This window comes from Malaclemys terrapin, assembly GCF_027887155.1.
Source record: "Malaclemys terrapin pileata isolate rMalTer1 chromosome 20 unlocalized genomic scaffold, rMalTer1.hap1 SUPER_20_unloc_1, whole genome shotgun sequence".
Lineage (NCBI taxonomy): Eukaryota > Metazoa > Chordata > Testudines > Emydidae > Malaclemys > Malaclemys terrapin.
Genome location: NW_026530188.1, coordinates 1,086,432 through 1,105,445, shown reverse-complemented (window position 1 = coordinate 1,105,445; position 19,014 = coordinate 1,086,432). Strand labels below are relative to the sequence as shown.

General features: G+C 68.5%; 2 protein-coding genes across 2 annotated transcripts; one reads left to right on the top strand and one right to left on the bottom strand.

Moving 5' to 3' along the window:
* The first annotated feature begins 2,182 nt into the window (after window positions 1-2,182).
* On the top strand, window positions 2,183-4,844 carry TSR2 (TSR2 ribosome maturation factor). The gene is made up of 5 exons (XM_054014841.1): window positions 2,183-2,280; window positions 2,913-3,003; window positions 3,434-3,525; window positions 3,714-3,890; window positions 4,212-4,844. Exons 1-5 carry the CDS (start codon window positions 2,200-2,202, stop codon window positions 4,296-4,298), a joined length of 528 nt encoding a protein of 175 aa, XP_053870816.1. The 5' UTR covers window positions 2,183-2,199; the 3' UTR covers window positions 4,299-4,844.
* On the bottom strand, window positions 4,678-18,151 carry FGD1 (FYVE, RhoGEF and PH domain containing 1). The gene is made up of 18 exons (XM_054014836.1): window positions 18,031-18,151; window positions 14,725-14,898; window positions 14,295-14,484; window positions 13,626-14,034; window positions 13,224-13,313; window positions 12,674-12,822; window positions 12,348-12,504; window positions 12,009-12,147; window positions 10,777-10,835; window positions 10,297-10,443; window positions 9,985-10,077; window positions 8,645-8,724; window positions 8,093-8,123; window positions 7,808-7,894; window positions 7,308-7,433; window positions 7,038-7,184; window positions 6,326-6,469; window positions 4,678-5,428 (listed from the first exon to the last, which is right to left on the bottom strand). Exons 1-18 carry the CDS (start codon window positions 18,149-18,151, stop codon window positions 5,183-5,185), a joined length of 2,589 nt encoding a protein of 862 aa, XP_053870811.1. The 3' UTR covers window positions 4,678-5,182.
* Between the last annotated feature and the right edge of the window lie 863 nt (window positions 18,152-19,014).

Genomic DNA, 19,014 nt, shown 5'->3' with positions numbered 1-19,014 from the left:
CCTTTCTCCAGATGAAGCCCCTTACTTCTGCCGTCAGCAGACATGGCCTCTCCAAAACAGCCCTTCGCAGTGGTCTCCCACACCCCTCCAGTCTGCTCTCCAGACTAAACATGCCCAGTTTCTAACCTAGCCAGGTACTCCGCATTTTGTACTTGTGTGTGTGAATTTTCCATCCTAAGTGAAGTTCTTTGCACTTCTCTTCACCGACTCTCCTCTTGCGGAGTTCAGACTGATTCTCCAAATTGGCGAGGTTGTTTTGAATTCAAATCCTGTCCTCCAGAGTGCTGGCAACCTACCCCAGCCTGGTGTCACCGGCATGTCTAACAAGACCACTCTCCACTCTATTCTCCAAGTCATTCATGACAGTGTTGAACAGCACCAGGCCCAGGACTGACCCCTGCAGGACCCCACTAGAGATGCCCTCCCAGTTTGGCAGGGAATCCTTGATAACAACACTTCCAGGCCAGTCTTTCCACCAGTTATGCACATCAGGCCCACATCTCCCGAGTTGTCTCCATTCTCCGCCCCGGGGGGACAAGTTCAAGGGCATCCCGGGATGTGCTACGCCCCGGCCTTTACAGGGTCCCTACGCTTTTCCCAAGAGCTGGCTATGTGTTTTCTCCCCGTGTGCTCCCAAGCATCAGACAGAGGCTGTAGCCCCACTAATCCAGCTTGGATCTCTTCAGTTCCAAGTTCCAGTGTGTGTCACAAAGTTCGCACTCCGCTTCCCTGATGAAAGACTGTCTCTTCCAGTCCGTCACACTGAGTTCAGGCTGGGCTTTAGGGTCCGACTCAGCCAGGTGGAGGGGTGCTACCAGACTTGTCCTAAGGAGAGAGGCCAGGCTGATGGGGGGGGGGGGGCAATCGTACTGGGGTCCTGGACTCAGGGGCTGCCCCAAAATGTCTTAATGGAGATGAAATGACAGGACAGAGCCCCAGCAAATGATGTACCAGAGGCCCAAATTTCTCTCCCTGCCTCCAGCCCCACACACTCCCCCTCCACCCTGCTGCCCCCACACCCAGCTCCAAGTTCTCCCCCAGACAGGCGATCACCACCCCACCAGAGGCCAGGCAGATCTGGGATCTCCAGACCCCCTCCTCCTCCCCTGCATCTCTGCTGCCCCAGGAAGCACTGACAGTTCAGACCCTTCTGGTGCCCCCTGGCTCTGGTTTGCCCCAGGGGTTGCTGGTGCCCACCGGAAGGACCGCAAAGGTGTGTGTGTGTGGGGGGGTGTTAAAGCAGATACATGGGGTCGCAGCGCCACTCAAATTTGGTCTGGCCACCCCCTGTAATTGGGCCAAATAGGAAGGGTATCTAGGACAAATTTCCAGGTGTGTGTATGTGGGTGTCCCCTGCCTCCCTCCCATTGCATCCCTGCCTAGGTGAGATCCATCCCAATTGTGTCTTGCTTTCCCCCCATCCCCAGAGTAGGACTCAACCCAGTGGAGCGATAGAAAGTGGGTGGAGATTGCCCATTCTTCCAACACTGGTATCCCACCGCATCCACCAGAGTCGTCCCTTTGTGGAATGGTAGCCATGTATCCGGGGCCTCACAGGCCCTGCAAAGGAGAAACCAGATCTGTGACATGTGTCATTGACCCAGACACACCAAGCCTGGGACAGAGAGGGGTCAAACAGCATGGAGGGCGAACTCTCTGGAATAGCCACCCTTGTACCAGTGCCCATTTCCCAGGGAGCAATTCTGCCAAGACCACCTGCCATCCTGACCCGGGCAAGACCCAAGCGAACAGACCCCAGAGAGCCATAGGGAGGAAGATGCGGGTTTTGTTACGATTCCAGTTAGAACCGTCTATCGTCCATTATCATTTGCGTCATGGTATCACCTACAAACCCCATGCGAGATCAGGGACCCCCGTTGTGCCGGGCTCTGCACGGACCCCCCCAGACTGCGATGTGGGCGGCACTGAATCGGGGAAAGAGGGGGAAGTCCCCAGAAGGGGCTGGGAAATGATCTAGCCTGAGCCCCTCGCTGCAGTGTTTGCAACACAGGGCAGCGCCCCACGGGAGCCCGGCGGGGTCTCCGGCCCCAGGGCGGGAGAGCCGGACTCGAACTCGCGGCCCGAGCGCGGAGCCACCGATCGATCGACGAGCCCGGCGTGCGATTGTTGACGGCGGCCGGGGGGGGAATCGATGCTCTCCGCGCTCCGTTCCTGCCGCCCGCCCTGGCACCCCCTGTCATGGCGGCGCCCAGGGAGGAGACACGTGGCCTGTTCGGCCAGGGGGTCCGGGCGGTGCTGGGCAACTGGGCCGCGCTGCAGGTGAGAGCGGCGGGGGGGGAGCGGAGGGACCAGGCCCCCTATAGACCATCTCCCCCACCCTATAGAAACACGCAGAAAGGGGCAGGCCCCCTATAAACCTCCCATACCCTCCAGAAACACACAGAAGGGGAAGGAACTCCCTATAGATTCAGCTGACGCTATAGAAGGGGTCAAGGCCCCCGATAAATCCTCCCGCACCCTATAGAAAGATGCAGAAAGGGCAAGGGCCCTCCAGACCCTATAGAAATGTAGAGAGATTGCTAGGTCACCCTAGAAACACCGCCCGGCTCTATAGAAAACTAGAGAAAGGGGCAGGTCCCCTATAGACATTCCCTCCAGAAACAGAGATGGCAGGGTCCTGTATAGAAACAGGTCTCAAGGGCCCCTGTAGAACCCCCCCTGTCCCTACAGAAACACACCGCAAAGGTGAGGTCCCCTATAGGAATTCTCCCTCCCTGTCTCTATAGGAACACAGGGGGGTGGGGAGGCCCCCCCTAGTCCCCGCCCCCAAGCCCTGCCACAGAAACACAGCAAGGTCCCGTCTAGAACGGCCGGCGTGCCGGAGCCGAGCGATCCCACGCCCCGTTCGCAGGCGCGGGGCGCAGACGTTGTCTCTTCTCTCCCCGGTGCAGATCGCGGTGGAGCATGGCTTCGGCGGGGCGCACGGCCGGGAGAAGGCCGAGTGGATGGTGGGAGCGGTGGAGCAGTATTTCCACAGCAACGGTGAGACCCACCGACCGACGGGGCGGCTGAGCAGCGCCTGGCACCACGGCCCCCCCGAGATCACGGGGTCTAGTAGTTAGAGCAGGGGGCTGGCAGCCAGGACTCCTGGGTTCTCACCCCAGCTCTGGGAGGGGAGTGGGGGCTGGTGGTTAGAGCGGTGGGCTGGGAGCCAGGACTCCTGGGTTCTCACCCCAGCTCTGGGAGGGGAGTGGGGGCTGGTGGTTAGAGCAGGGGGGGCTGGGAGCCAGGACTCCTGGGTTCTCACCCCAGCTCTGGGAGGGGAGTGGGGGCTGGTGGTTAGAGCGGTGGGGTGGGGAGGGGCCTTGGAGTCTGCCCCCGATCCCAGAATCCTTCACTCCTTTTCTAGGCTAGAGGGTCCCGAAAGTCCACCCCCCCCCCACCCCAGCTCTGAGCTGCCTTCTCTCTGCAGCGTCCCTGGAGCCGGACGAGGTGGAGGATTTCCTCGCCGAGGTGCTGAACAACGAATTTGACACCATCATTGAGGATGGCAGCTTGGCTGAGGTATCCTGGTCGTGTGTCCTAGCCCCCGTAGCGCATGGCAGGAGGCGACTCCACCCATCTCTCAACTCTGCCCCGGGGGACTCTGGGAGGGGCGGAGCATGTGGGGGGGGGGTCGCCCTGCCCTGGGGGATTCTTGGAAGGAGGGGGGGACCCCCCGGCCTTTGATCCCATCTCTTCCCCCCCGCCAGGTGAGCCAGCAGCTCCAGTCGCTCTTTGCCCGTTGCCAGCGTGGCGAGGGGCCGGCCCTGACGGAAGCCATCGCCCGGCTCACGCGGCGGCAGCAGGAGGTGGGCAGGGCAGCCGCCCAGGCCCGACCGGCGGAGGGGAGCAGCAGCGAGGAGGAGGAAGAGGAGAGGCCAGAGGAGGTACGAGCTGCGGGGCCCGGAGCAGGGCCAGCTCTGCCATGGGGGGGGCAGGAACCCCCCCCCCCCACTATCCCCCCTGGAGCAGCTGGGATGGGAGCCAGGACATGTGACTGGCAGAGCCTGTGGGGCTGATCGGGGGGGGGGGGGGAATCGGGGAGTGGCAGAGCCCGTGGGGCTGATCGGGGGGGGGGGATCGGGGGCTGGCAGAGCCTGTGGGGCTGATCTTGGGGGGGGGTGGAGGTGAGGGTCTGGCTGGGCTCAGTCTTGGGGGGGCATTTTAGGGGGGATCCCAGCTCTGACTCCTGCACCCCGTCCCTGCAGGTGATGGACTGCAGCAGCCCCGGCCCCCCCCCGGACCCTCCCCCCGCAGAGGATGGCTGGACAGTTGTACGGAAGAAAAAGAAATGAGGAGGGACCCCCCCCCCCATGGCACGAGGGGGCTTCGCCGCAGGGATCTGGTCAGGGGAATAAACCTGGTGTAGCCACAATGTGTTGCTATGGCAACAGCTGGGGGGGAATCCCTGGAGTGGAGGGAGAGTGTTAGTCTGGTGGGGGGGGGGAGCCAGCGCCCCCAGAGGGGATGTGCCCCATTCCCTGCCCCCCTGAGGCAGCCAGTCCATGCCCTAGGGCCAGATGGGAGCTGGTGCCCCCTAGAGGGGATGGACCCCCCTCCCGCCCCATTCCCTGCCCCCCTGAACCAGCCAGTCCCCGCCCTGGGGCCGGGTGGGAGCTGGCACCCCCTCCCCCCCCATTCCCCGCACTTTGGTTGAAAATGAAACGACGGGAAGAAAAGGAAACCTGTATTACGAAATCCGCTGACGGAGCTTTAACAACGCCCGGCTCCCAAGGACGCTAGAAAATCTCGGGGGGGAAGTGGGGCGCCCCTGTGGATGCGAGGCCGCCCCCTAGTGGCCAGCCACTGCATGTCAGCAACAATAAAATAATGTCTGCTAAGCGTGTCCATCCCTGGCGAGCGGCGTGAGACGAGTGGATAGGACGGGAGGGAGCCGGCCCGTAGATCCCGCGGGGGGGGGGGGGGGGTTACACCGGTACCGGGTCGGCCTGTACTTGTGGGGGAGGGACAGGCCCCATTCCCTGCCCCCCGAGTCAGCCAGTCCCCGCCCAGGGGAGGGATGGGAGCCGGTGCCCCCTGGGGGGGCTTGCCAGGAGCCCAGACGTCCGGGGCCAAGCGCTGAGGCGATGCCCCGCGAGGGGGTGTCTCAAAGTGCCTGAGGACCGTTCAAGTATCGTTCGTTGGGGGGGGTCAGGTCCAGTCCAGCCCCCCGGCGCCGTCAGGTGCCCTCGGCCCCCTCCTCGGCCTCGGGGATGGGCCCGGGGGAGGCAGGCGGCTCCCCCCGCCCAGCCCGGCCCAGGGCCTCCATCCAGCGGCGCTGCAGCCCCTCGGACTCGGCGCTGAACTGCCAGCGCAGGTGGCTCTGGTGGATGGCGAACGCGTGACGCCGGTCGAGCCGCGGCCCCACGTCCGGGGCCCTCACCTCGAAGCCGATCAGCGGGAGGCTGCGCTGGGCCTTCACGTCCTGGGGGGCGGAGAGACGGGGTCAGGGGAGGGGGGCAGAGCTGGGCTGGGCTAGCAGGGGCTGCGGGGCGGGCGTGGGGGGCACGGGCTGCGGGGCGGGCGTGGGGGGCACTGGCAGGGGCTGTGGGGCGGGCGTGTGGGGCACGGGCAGCGGCTGCGGGTCAGGCGTGGGGGGCAGGGGCTGCGGGTCGGGCGTGGGGGGCACTGGCAGGGGCTGCGGGTCGGGCGTGGGGGGCACTGGCAGGGGCTGCGGGTCGGGCGTGGGGGGCACTGGCAGGGGCTGCGGGTCGGCCGGGGGGCACTGGCAGGGGCTGCGGGGCGGGCGTGGGGGGCACGGGCAGCGGCTGCGGGGCGGGCGTGGGGGGCACGGGCAGCGGCTGCGGGGCGGGCGTGGGGGGCACGGGCTGCGGGGCGGGCGTGGGGGGCACTGGCAGGGGCTGCGGGTCGGCCGGGGGGGCACTGGCAGGGGCTGTGGGGCGGGCGTGGGGGGCACGGGCAGCGGCTGCGGGGCGGGCGTGGGGGGCAGGGGCTGCAGATCGGGCGTGGGGGGCACGGGCAGCGGCTGCGGGGCGGGCGTGGGGGGCACGGGCAGGGGTTGCGGGTCGGCCGGGGGGGCACTGGCAGGGGCTGCGGGGCGGGCGTGGGGGGCACGGGCAGCGGCTGCGGGGCGGGCGTGGGGGGCATGGGCTGCGGGTCGGCCGTGGGGGGCACTGGCAGGGGCTGCGGGTCGGCCGGGGGGGCACTGGCAGGGGCTGTGGGGCGGGCGTGGGGGGCACGGGCAGCGGCTGCGGGTCGGGCGTGGGGGGCAGGGGCTGCGGGTCGGGCGTGGGGGGCACTGGCAGGGGCTGTGGGGCGGGGGAGGTGGCAGAGCAGGCAGGGCTGGGGGGCAGGGCCCTACCTGGGGGGCCCCGTAGACGTAGAGCACCAGGGGCTCGCTCTGCGGGACGACGAACCAGCCTCTGTGCCAGGCCTTGGCACCCGGCTCCATGTAGTGCAGGAAGCTGCAGATGACGCTGCGCTCGGCCGCCTCCGACGCCTGCTTCTGTGGGGGCAGAAACAGCCAGTGGGGGCCGCGGGTTCGCTGCCAGGGGGTGGGGGCTCACCTCGAGGATGGAGCAGCGTGAGGCTGGGAGGGAGCTGTGGGGCGCGGCGGGGTGGGGGGCCGGGGGGGACTCACCTCGAGGATGGAGTGGCAGGGGGCTGGGGGGGAGCTCGGGGGCACGGCAGGGGGGCGGAGGGAGCTGGGGGGGGACTCACCTCGAGGATGGAGCGGGGGTGGGGGGGGAGCCAGGGGGGACTCACCTCGAGGATGGAGCGGCGGCGGGGCTGGGAGGGAGCTGGGAGGCCTGGGGTAGGGAGCTGGGGGGGGACTCACCTCGAGGATGGAGCGGTGGCGGGGCTGGGAGGGAGTGGTGGGGTGGGGGGTTGGGGGGGACTCACCTCGAAGATGGAGCGGTGGTGGGGCTGGGAGGGAGCCGGGGGGCGGGATGGGAGGCCTGGGGCAGGGAGCTGGGGGGGGACTCACCTCGAAGATGGAGCGGTGGCGGGGCTGGGAGGGAGCCGGGGGGCGGGATGGGAGGCCTGGGGCAGGGAGCTGGGGGGGGACTCACCTCGAGGATGGAGCGGCGGCGGGGTGGGGGACCGGGGGTCCCGGGGGGGCCGTGCAGCGCAGCAAAGCAGCCCCCGCAGACCCGGTTGGGCCGGTTGTTGTCGTAGAGAAGCCGGGCCCGGAACTCGGAGCATTTCCCGCAGACCACCTGGGGGGTCGGGGGGGAGCATGAGACCGGGGGGGACCCTGAGGCGGGTACAGCCCAGCCAGGGGGCCCCGGGCCCCTCCCCCAGGCCAGCCCCCCCATCCCGTTCCCAGCCCCCGGACTCACGCGGCCGCAGGCCCGGCAGTGGTGGCGGCGTCTGGTGAGGGCGGCGAAGGGCTCCTGGCACCGCATGCAGAGCGTCACCTCCTTCTCCCGGATCGGCGTCGGCGCCCGGCGCCCCAGCTCCCGGCCCTGCACGGGGACAGCGTCACGGGGGCCTCGCCAGCGCACACTGGTCCCGCCCGCGCATGCGCACCCCCAGGTCCCACCCTTGCACATGCACACTGGTCCCACCTTCACACGTGCACACACAGGTCCTGCCCTCGCACACGCACCCCCACGTCCCACCCTCGCACGCACACCCCCAGGTCTCGCCCTCGCACACACACACCCAGGTCCTGCCCTTGCACATGCACACACAGGTCACACCTCCGCGTGCACAAGTCCCGCCCTCGCACGTGTGCACACAGGTCCTGCCCTTGCACCCCCAGGTCCCGCCCACACTCAGCCATCCACACACGCACACAGAGCCGCACGGACACACGTATACACGCGTGTGCGCTCACCGGCGATCCAGCCCAGGGCTCTTCCTCTTCCCGGGGGGCAGCTCCCACCGGCATCTGCTCCAGCTTCAGGATCGTGGCCCGAATTGCCTGGGGGGCAGGGGAATGAGAAGGGGAGGGAGGTGCCCCTTCCCCAGCAGCTCCCCTCCGCCCGTCCCCCCGGAGCCCAGGACCCTCCCCACTGATGGGGGGGCAGGAGAGAGGTGACCCTGAGCTGAATTCCCCCCTACCCCCCCGGATCGACCCCATGCTGGGGCAAGGGGGACGGTCCCAAAGCCCCCCACGTACCTGGATCCAGTCATGTTTCTCCTCCTCCGTCCTAAAGGGCAGAAACAGGAACACGGGGGGCGTTAATGGGGGGTGGGGTAGACGGGGGGGGAGGGGATAACCAGGCTGTGGAGGGAGGCAGAGGGGACACCAGGCTGGGGGGGACCGTGCGGAGATACCAGGCGGGAGGGCAGGGGGGATGCCAGGCGGGGTGGAGACTGGGGGCAGATACCGGGAGGAGGGGCGGGGGGGGAGATGATGCAGGGGGGGGACTCCCAGGGGAGCAGGGGGGATATCGGGGCGGGAGACGAGGCAGGGTGGTGGGGGAAAACCAGGGAGAGGCAGGGGGGATATTGTGGGGCACAGGGGGGATACCGGGGGGGTGAGATGAGGCAGGGTGGTGGGGGAAAACCAGGGAGAGGCAGGGGGGATATTGGGGGGCACAGGGGGGATACCAGGGGGGTGAGATGAGGCAGGGTGGCGGGGGAAAACCGGGGAGAGGCAGGGGGAATATCGGGGGGCACAGGGGGGATACCGGGGGGGCAGAGGGGATATCGCGGGGGGTCTCCCTACCTCGCCTGCAGCTCCAGCGAACGCTGCTTCCCAGACACCAGAAAGGTCCGGGGCAGGTTGACGCCACTGGACTCCTTCACCTGCGGGACAGAGATGCTGGGACGGGAGCGGCTGGGTCAGAAACCCCCCACCGACCCCCCCTGATCCGGGGAGCAGGATACCGGGGCAGTGGGGCCCAGGGAAGGGGGGATACTGGGGGGCAGAGGGGCCCAGGGGAGGGGGGGATAGAGGGGCAGAGGGGCCCGGGGGCGGGGATGCTGGGGCAGAGGGGCCCAGGGGAGAAGGACCTGGTGGAGGGGGGATATTGGGGGACAGGGGCCCGGGAGAGGGGGATACCGGAGCACAAGGACCCAGGGGAGGGGGGGATACCAGGGGACAGGGGCCCGGGGGAGGGGAGATGCCGGGCAGAGGGGCCTGGGGCGGGTACAGGGGCCCAGGGGTCCGGGGAGGGGGGTACCAGGGCAGGGGGATCCGGGGGGATAGAGGGGCCTGGGGAGGGGGGGATGCCGGGGCAGAGGGGCCTGGGGCAGGGGGGGATAGAGGGGCACAGGGGCCTGGGGGAGGGGGGGGATGCCGGGACAGAGGGGCCCAGGGGTCTGGGGAGGGGGGGTACCAGGGCAGGGGGATCCAGGGGCCTGGGGGAGGGGGGGATGCCGGGGCAGAGGGGCCTGGGGCAGGGGGGGATAGAGGGGCAGAGGGGCCCGGGGGCGGGGGGGGATGCTGGGGCAGAGGGGCCCAGGGGCGGGGGGGGATGCTGGGGCAGAGGGGCCCAGGGGAGAAGGACCTGGTGGAGGGGGGATATTGGGGGACAGGGGCCTGGGGAGGGGGGGATGCCGGGGCAGAGGGGCCTGGGGCAGGGGGGGATAGAGGGGCACAGGGGCCTGGGGGCGGGGGGGGGATGCCGGGACAGAGGGGCCCAGGGGTCTGGGGAGGGGGGTACCAGGGCAGGGGGATCCAGGGGGTACCAAGGCAGGGGGATCCAGGGGGATCCAGGGGCCTGGGGGAGGGGGGGATGCCCAGGCAGAGGGGCCTGGGGCAGGGGGGGATAGAGGGGCACAGGGGCCCGGGGGCGGGGGGGGATGCTGGGGCCCAGGGGGGAGGGACCTGGGGGAGGGGGATCCGGGGGGATCCAGGGGCCCGGGGGAGGGGAGATGCCGGGGCAGAGGGGCCTGGGGCAGGGGGGGATAGAGGGGCACAGGGGCCTGGGGGCGGGGGGGGATGCCGGGGCAGAGGGGCCCAGGGGCCCAGGGGGGGGATGCCGGGGCAGAGGGGCCTGGGGGAGGGGGATCCAGGGGGATACAGGGGTCAGGGGGCGGGGGGGGGCCGTGCTCCCCACGAACCTCCATCCCCTCCACGTCGATCCGGGCCCGGACCCCGAACTTCTGGCCGAGGAGGCGAAGTTTCGGGACGCAGCACAAGAGCCGGTCGTTGAACTGGGGAGAAGGGGGTAGAGAGGGAGTAAGAGGTCACCCAGCCCCCCCCCAACCACCCAGGGGTCAGAGGTCAGCCACCCCCCCAACCACCATGGGGTCAGAGGTCACCCAGCCCCCCCCAACCACCATGGGGTCAGAGGTCAGCCAGCCCCCCCCCCAACCACCCAGGGGTCAGAGGCCCCCTCCCAGCCCCAGGCAGCCTGCCCAGGGGTCTCTCACCAGGATCAGGTACCGGTCCTGCGTGGTCCCGTTCTTGGCCGACAGCTTGAGGATGTGGCCTTCCTTAATGAGCTCGTTAGTGGGGCTAACGATGTCCTCCTCCCCGCCCAGCAGCTCGTACACCTTCAGCAAGGAGTGCATCCGTTCCTGGGGGCGAGAACAGGGGTCGGTCCTGACCCACAGCCCAGCAGCCGCCCTGCCCCCCAGCTGGCATCTCGGGGCCAGGAGATCCTCCTGTGCGGCGTTATGTTCCCAGCCGCCCCGCCCCAGAGGTGGCTGCATCTCACGAGCCGAGCCGTCCCCCTGCAGCGTTGTGTGTGGCTGTTCTCAGCTGCCCCGCCCCAGAGGTGGCTGCATCTCAGTGCTGGACAAGCCGTCCCCGTGGTACCCAGTCATCTCCCTACGCAGCCCTGCCCCGTTCCCCGCAGCACAGCGCCCCCTAGCGCCCGGGCCGGGACTTGCACTCGGACCCCATCATACCATTTTGCAGATGGCGGCGTTCGAATGCTCCGCTGCTGTCGCGATCAGCTGCAGGGACTCTGCGATCGGGGCAGAGAGACGGGGTGAGTCCAGGAGAGAGGCCCCCACCCAGACACCCCCAGAGCCTCCTGCCCAGCCCCCCGAAACACCCCCAGAGCCCCCCACCCAGCCTGCCCCCCCAGAGTCCCCCATCCATCCCCCCAGATACCCCCGCCCAGACACCCCCAGAGCCTCCTGCCCAGCCCCCCGAAACACCCCCAGAACCCCCCACCCAGCCTCCCACCCAGACACCCCCAGAGCCTCCTGCCCAGCCCCCCGAAACACCCCCAGAACCCCCCACCCAGCCTCCCACCCAGACACCCCCAGAGCCTCCTGCCCAGCCCCCCGAAACACCCCCAGAGCCCCCCACCCAGCCTGCCCCCCCAGAGTCCCCCATCCATCCCCCCAGATACCCCCGCCCAGACACCCCCAGAGCCTCCTGCCCAGCCCCCCGAAACACCCCCAGAACCCCCCACCCAGCCTCCCACCCAGACACCCCCAGAGCCTCCTGCCCAGCCCCCCGAAACACCCCCAGAACCCCCCACCCAGCCTCCCACCCAGACACCCCCAGAGCCTCCTGCCCAGCCCCCCGAAACACCCCCAGAGCCCCCCACCTAGCCTGCCCCCCCAGAGTCCCCCATCCATCCCCCCAGATACCCCCGCCCAGACACCCCCAGAGCCTCCTGCCCAGCCCCCCGAAACACCCCCAGAGCCCCCCACCCAGCCTGCCCCCCCAGAGTCCCCCATCCATCCCCCCAGATACCCCCACCCAGACACCCCCAGAGCCTCCTGCCCAGCCCCCCGAAACACCCCCAGAGCCCCCCACCCAGCCTGCCCCCCCAGAGTCCCCCATCCATCCCCCCAGATACCCCCGCCCAGACACCCCCAGAGCCTCCTGCCCAGCCCCCCGAAACACCCCCAGAACCCCCCACCCAGCCTCCCACCCAGACACCCTCAGAGCCCCCCGCCCAGCCTGCCCCCCACAGACACCCACAGAGCCCCCCCATCCAGGCTGCCCCCCGATACCCACAGAGCCCCCAGGCTCCGGACACCGACAGAGCCCACCCGCCAGCCCCCAGCCCAGCCTGCCCCCCACAGACACCCACAGAGCCCCCAGGCTCTGGACACCGACAGAGCCCACCCGCCAGCCCCCAGCCCAGCCTGCCCCTCAGACACCCCAGCGCCCCACTCACTCTCTGCGTCCCGGCTGTCCGGGGCGCCGGGGGGCAGGCGCTGCAGATAATCTTTGAGCAGAAGCTCGTAACGGGGGATCCTCTGGACGGGTTCCAGCATGTGGTGCTGCAGGGTGAGATTCCCGCAGGCCTCCTCCATCTGCAAAGGGGGGCTGTGAGCCCAGATGCCTGGGTTCCCTCCCCGGCTCCAGGAGGGAAGTGGGGGCTGGTGGGTTAGAGCGGGGGGGGGGGGGGGCTGGGAGCCAGGACTCCTGGGTTCTCTCCCTGGCTCTGGGAGGGGAGTGGGGTCCACTGGGTTAGAGCAGAGGGGCTGGGAGCCTGGACGCCTGGGTTCCTCACCTGGATCTGGTGGACGATCAGCTTGAAGTGGGCGGATCGCTCCATCCAGGTGTTGACGAGCTCCATGGCGCGGTCGAAGTTCTTGACATACTCCCCGTACATCTTGAGAAACGGCGCCAGCTTCTGCAGTATGTCCCCGATGCGGGGGTGCCTGTCCCTGGGGGGGCATGGGGGGGATCAGAGCTGGCACCCCATGTCCCAGTCCCCACTCCCCGGAGCCAGCCAGTCCCCCATGCGGCGTTATGTACGGCGGTTCCCCAGCCGCCCCACCCCAGAGATGGCTGCATCTCGGCGATGTCTCACCCCCCGTCCCGTAGCTCACTCACCATTCCTGCATGCGCTTCTCCAGCTCCGGCAGCAGGAACTGCTGATGGAAACAGTAGATGGAGCAGATGTTGGAGAAAATCCCCATCACCACGTCACCAGGGAAAGAGCTTCTGCTGCGCGCTTCCTCCAGGAGACGGGCACAGAACACCTGCGGGGGGGAACCAGTGAGCACCACCAGCCCCCTCCCCTCCTCGAGCCGGGAGAGAACCCAGGAGTCCGGACTCCCAGCCCCCCCTGCTCTAACCCACCAGCCCCCGCTCCCCTCCTAGAGCCGGGAGAGAACCCAGGTGTCCTGGCTCCCAGCCTCCCCTGCTCTAACCCACCAGCCCCCACTCCCCTCCCAGAGCCGGGAGAGAACCCAGGTGTCCTGGCTCCCAGCCCCCCCCCCTGCTCTAACCCACCAGCCCCCACTCCCCTCCTAGAGCCGGGAGAGAACCCAGGTGTCCTGGCTCCCAGCCCCCTCCCCCGCTCTAACCACTAGACCCCCTCCCCTCCCAGAGCTGGGGAGAACCCAGGAGTCCTGGTTCCCAGCCCCCCAGTTCCTGGTACCTGATCCAGCAGGTGCAGCCGGGCGACGTAAGCCTTTTCTGTCTGCAGCAGCTCATTGGCGATGTGGAAGGCTTTTTGGGGGGCTGGGAGCTGGGGGTGCAGAGGGGGAGAGAGAGCTATCAACCCCATACATCCCTGCCCCAAGCCTCTGCCCCCCATGTTCCCACCTCACACACAGAGACCTGCCCTGCTCCAAGCCCCCACCACCAGCTCTCTCCCCTGGCAGTCAGGGGTGGGAGCTGTGGGAGCCATGGGGCGGGGCAGGGGATTGAGCGGGGGTGCTCTCCCCTGGCGGTCAGAGCTGGGTGCTGGGGGACACCGTGGGGCAGGGAGCAGGGCAGGGGGGCTCTGCCCCGCCAGTGGGGCCAGGCGCTGGGGGGCGCTGGATATCTCAGATCTCACCTCTGGCGCATTGTCTCCCTCGCCCTGGGGGGGTGCCGTGCCCGGCCCCAGCTCCCCGTCGTCCCCGCTCCCCTCGTCCAGGTCGCTGTCCACCTCGGAGTCAGGGCAGGGGGGGGACCCCGGGACGCCCGGCCCCTCGTCCCCCCCAAAGCCCAGCTCCTCGCTGGTGGAGGGGGAGCTGATGCTGTCAAAGCCGCTGTCCCGGTTGGCTAGTTTCCCGTTGGGGGCCAGGGGAGGCAGGCAGGGGGCCTGGTCCCCCCGCCCGGCTGACCCCAAGTCTTCCCCCCCCGGCAGATCCAAGAGCACCAGCAACTTGGGGGTTACATCAGCAGCGCCGGCCTCCCCAGGGCTCGGGGGATCCGGGCTGGGGGTGGGGGGTGGCTGCTCCGGGGTCAGGATTAGAGGGTCCCTGCGGGAGGAAGGGAAACTGAGTCAGGACTCCTGGGTTCTCTGAGAGGGGAGCGGGGTCTGGTGGGTTGGAGCGGTGGTGGGGGGGAGCCCAGACTCCTGGGTTCGCTGGGAGGGTGAGGGGTCTGGTGGGTTGGAGCGGGCGTGGAGGGAGCCCGGCCTCCTGGGTTTTCTGGGAGGGGGAGGGGGAGGGGTCTGGTGGGTTGGAGCGGGGGTGGGGGGAGCCCGGACTCCTGGGTTCTCTGGGAGGGGAGCACTCACCTCTCAAACTTCTCAATGAGGGACAAGACAGCCGTGGAGCCAGCTCCATCCTGGCTCTCAGGGCGCAGCGTTGGGGGGCTCCGGGGGCCCAGGCGGGGGTTGGCCGGGAGGGGGCGCGAGGGGGGTGGAGGGATGGGGGGAGGGGGCCGCAGGGAATGGGTGCTCTGGAGGTGACCTGGCTTGGGAGGAACTGGAAAAGGAAAGTAAGGAAAGGGTTAATGTGACCCCCCCAGCCTCTGCCCCAGCCCCCTCCCCCCAATACCCTACCCCCAATGTCCCCCCAGCCCCTGCCCCAGCCCCTGCCCCCTCCCCCAATGCCCCGCTCCCAATGTCCCCACAGCACGTCCCCCAGCCCCCTCCCCCCAATACCCCACCCCCAATGCCTCCCAGCACCTGCCCCAGCCCCCCGCCCCCACGCTGTGGGACTCACGCTGTGGTTTGGGGCCTGGGGCCCGCCTGGGCAGGGCGGTTCGGGGCTCCCCCCCGTCGCTGGGGGGCCCGGGGTCCGAGCGGAGGCACTGGGCAGTCTCTGGACGCCAGGGTTCGCGTCGCGGCTCCAGGGACAGACTCTTCACCAGCAACCGGGAGCCCTGGCCCAGGGGGCCTGGAAGAGAGAAGGGGGGTGGCTGGGTTGGAGGGGGCTGGGAGGGTCCTTCTGCCCCCCATCCCCTGCCCCAAGTATGCCCTGCCCATCCCCCACCAGTGCCCCCCCCGCAATTCCCCCTCCCCCATCTCTCCACAGCCCCCCGGCCCCTTAGCGGGGTCCCCCCCCCCGTAGGTTCCAACCCCCTCCAGCTGCTGCTGAGCTCCCCTCCCCCACCCACGGCGCACCCCTCGCCCACCCGGGGGAGACAAAGGTCAAAGGAGCAGAGAAGAAAACGTCTGAGCTTTAGGAAGGGTGGAAAAGGGGACCCAGGCGTCCGGGCTCCCAGCCCTTCCCCCCCCCTCTAACCCACCAGACTCCCCCTCCCTTCCCAGAGCTGGGGAGAGAACCCAGGAGTCCTGTTTCCCAGCCCCCCCTGTTCTAACCACCAGCCCCCACTCCCCTCCCAGAGCCGGGGAGAGAACCCAGGAGTCCTGGCTCCCAGCCCCCACAGGGGCACTCACCCCCACTGCTCTCAGCGCTGGGACCGGGGCAGGAAGGGGGAAGTTGGGGGACGGGGGGCTGGGATCCCAGATCTTAGCAACGGCCCTGCCCAGGAGACACAAACAGGCGGGATCCTGCCGGGCCGGAGCACAGCTTAAGGTGGAGGGAACCGGGCGCCAGCCCTGGGGGGGACTGGCTGGGGCAGGGGGGCGGGGAATGGGGCACGGGCCTGTCCCCTCTGGGGGGCGCCGGCTCCCATCCAGCCATGGGGTGGGGGGGCCTGGCTGGGTTCTATCCTGGGTTTTCTGTGCAACCAAATTTCTCTGTGCCTCAGTTTCCTTTCTCTATTCAGGCTGGCAGGTGAGGTATTGTCTGTCCGTGCTGGTGCCCCTCACACCCAACCCGCAGCCCGTCAGCCCGGCCCTGCTGGTGCCCCTCACTCCCGACCCGCAGCCCTACCTGGTATCCTGATGCCACCTTAACTCCACCGGGTGTTGGCAGTGACTTCACCCACCTGGCTGCCTAGTAAGAACCTTGTCAGCCTTGGCACCGCCCCACCCGCCTGTGCCTGAGGGTGTGGGGGAGAGACAGGGCTCAGAGAACCCCGCCCCCCGCCAGCGCCCCTCACTCCCGACCCGCAGCCCCTGCCAGCCCAGCCCTGCCCCCCCCCAGCTCTGCCGGTGCCCCTCACTCCCGACCCGCAGCCCCTGCTAGCCCAGCCCTGCCCCCCTCCACCCCTGCCGGTGCCCCTCACTCCCGACCCGCAGCCCCTGCCAGCCCAGCCCTGCCCCCCCACAGCTCTGCCGGTGCCCCTCACTCCCGACCCGCAGCCCCCTGCTAGCCCTGCCCCCCACCACCCCTGCCGGTGCCCCCGCTCCCGACCCGCAGCCCCTGCTAGCCCAGCCCTGCCCCCCCACAGCTGTGCTGGTGCCCCCCACTCCCCCAGCCCCCCCCCGTCTAGCTGCTCCCTGTACAGCAGTGACTTGAGGGGGTTAATGAACATCATCAGCCAGAAATGGGGGGGGGGCAGGAGGTTGGGGCAGGATATGATGCCCTGGGGATGGGCTCCTGGGGGGGAGCGGGGGCAGCAGGACAGGAGAGGCGTCTGTCAAGATTGCCCAGGACTGTAGAGTGGGGGGGGGGGGATGCAGGGGGTTGTGGGTAATATGCAAATATCACCACTGCAGCCTGAACCACAAATCTGAGCCATTCCATCTCAGCCCCTCCCCCAGCCGAACCCAGGCGTCCGGGCTCCCAGCCCCCCCCCCCCCCCCGCTCTAACCGCTAGCCCCAGCTCCCCTCCCAGAGCCAGGAGAGAACCCAGGAGTCCGGGCTCCCAGCCCCCTCCGCTCTAACCACCAGCCCCCACTCCCCTCCCAGAGCCGGGGAGAGAACCCAGGAGTCCTGGCTCCCAGCCCCCGCTGCTCTAACCACCAGCCCCCACTTCCCTCCCAGAGCCGGGGAGAGAACCCAGGCGTCCTGGCTCCCAGCCCCCTGCTCTAACCACCAGCCCCCAAACCCCCCCCCTCCGAGCCAGGGAGAGAACCCAGGAGTCCTGACCAAGCTTCCTCTGAACAATCACGGGTCTCTCGCATCCCGAATCAGCTGAGCCCTTTGGGAACAACAACATTGTGGTTGTTTTGTTTTGCTGGAAACGTGTCGCAAGAGGAGGGCGCCGCAGCCAGACAGACCCTGAGCCGAGCTCATCCCCTCCCGCTGGGTCCGCACTGCGGGACCGACACACACAGACACAGACACAGACAGACATAGACACCCCCCCTCCCGTGAGTCTTTATTCCAGACCTGGTAAAGCTGCCCTTAGGCCAGTCCTTGCACTCCTCTGTGACTCAGTTTCCCCTCCCACCTCTGTCTTTGGGGCAGGAATTGTCAGGCCCTGATCAGTCAGGGGATTTGTGCAGCACCTGGCATGACAGGGGGTTGATCTCGGTCAAGTGGGGAGTGAGGCTGGGAGCCCGGACTCCTGGGTTCTCTCCCCGCTCTGGGAGGGGTGGGGGGTCATAGAGCCTTTCCCCCAGCAATGAGACAGGGTCTCAGACCAGGGGCTGCCCACCCAGCACCCTGGGACCCTTCCACCGCCAGCCGTCCAGGGCAAGGAGCCGCTCTCCTGCCCTGTGCCCAGAGGCAGGACTGACTGGGTGGGGGCAGGGCAGAGTCCAAGGGAAGAGACAAATATCGAAAACCCGGGGGCTGAACGTCACCTGTCACCAAAAACTGCAGCACAAGGCACCCAAGTTTGGCATTGTCCATCCCGGCTGCCCCTGCTCTAACCCCTAGACCCCACTCCCTTCCCGGAGCCAGGGAGAGAACCCAGGAGTCCTAGCTCCCAGCCCCTCCTGCTCTAACCACCAGCCCCCACTCCCCTCCCAGAGCCGGGGAGAGAACCCAGGTGTCCTGGCTCCCAGCCCCCCTGCTCTGACCCACCAGCCCCCATCCCCTTCCCACAGCTGGGGAGGGAACCCAGGAGTCCTGGCTCCCAGCCCCCCCGGCTCTGACCCACCAGCCCCCACCCCCCTCCCACAGCTGGGGAAGGAACCCAGGAGTCCGGGCTCCCAGTCCCCTCCCCCACTTGACAAAGAAATCACCCCCCCACAGGTTCCCCCTGAATGCAGAAGATGCCCCCCCCCTTACCGGCTCGGTGCCCGCCGGCCCCGCTCTCCAGGTGGTAAGAGAACCGCGTGGCCTTGAACTGCTGGGCGAAGGATCCGGCTTGCTCCAGGCTGGGGATCCCGATCATACTGGCCCTCTGCATGTCTGCACCCCTCCCTCCCCCCTCTCTGGGCCTCAATGCCCCCCAAGAGCTGGTCCCAGGCCCCCCCGAGCCCCGGGGAGGTCGGGCCACATCGTCAGCCAGGGGCGGCCGATCCCCACCCGGAGGCTGGCAAGAGAGCGGAGGGCGAGTCTCCTTGGCCAGGGGGGCGCAGGGGCCTGCTCCCCCCGTCAGCGCGGGGCTGGAGCCATGGCGACGGCTGGGGGGCTGTTTTCTCCAAGGCTGGGGTGGGGTGCCTGGCTTGCCGCAAAATCCGCTACCCCCGTATCCGCCCACGAACCCCGAGCGAGGAGTGGGGGGAAACAGCCAGCCCACGGGAGATTTCCATCCACGCCGGCTGAGCCACGCAGCAAGGCCTCGGGCGGCCCCCGTCCAAAACAAACTCCAGGGGTTCCTCCGGGGCCGGGGGGCCGCGCTGCAGCCGTGGCAAGAGGCAGCCACTTCCCCAGCTCTGGTTTTGCCAAACCCCGACCTCTTCGCTCCCGGGAGGGTTTCGTCGGTTGCCAAGCGCTGATTTCGTGTGGGCTGCGCTGGAAACCGTTCCCAGCCAGATGCAACCTCCTCCTCGACTCCACAAGCGGGTCTCGCTCGCTGCCCCGGAGAACGGCCACAGCGCCCGGACGGCCGACTCCTGCCTCGGAAATTCTCCCCTCCGCTCTGCTCCTTGGAGGTTTCACATCAGTGGTAACCACCCATCTCCTCCAGGGAGAGGTCGCTAGCTGTGAGCCGGGCTTCACCCCTTTTTGTAGTCGGGCGCTGATTTATTTTCCGTCGCTTGGAAGGAAGATCAAAACCGGCTGGCAGCTCCGAATTCTTGTTTCGTGCCTTTAAACTCCCGTTTTCAG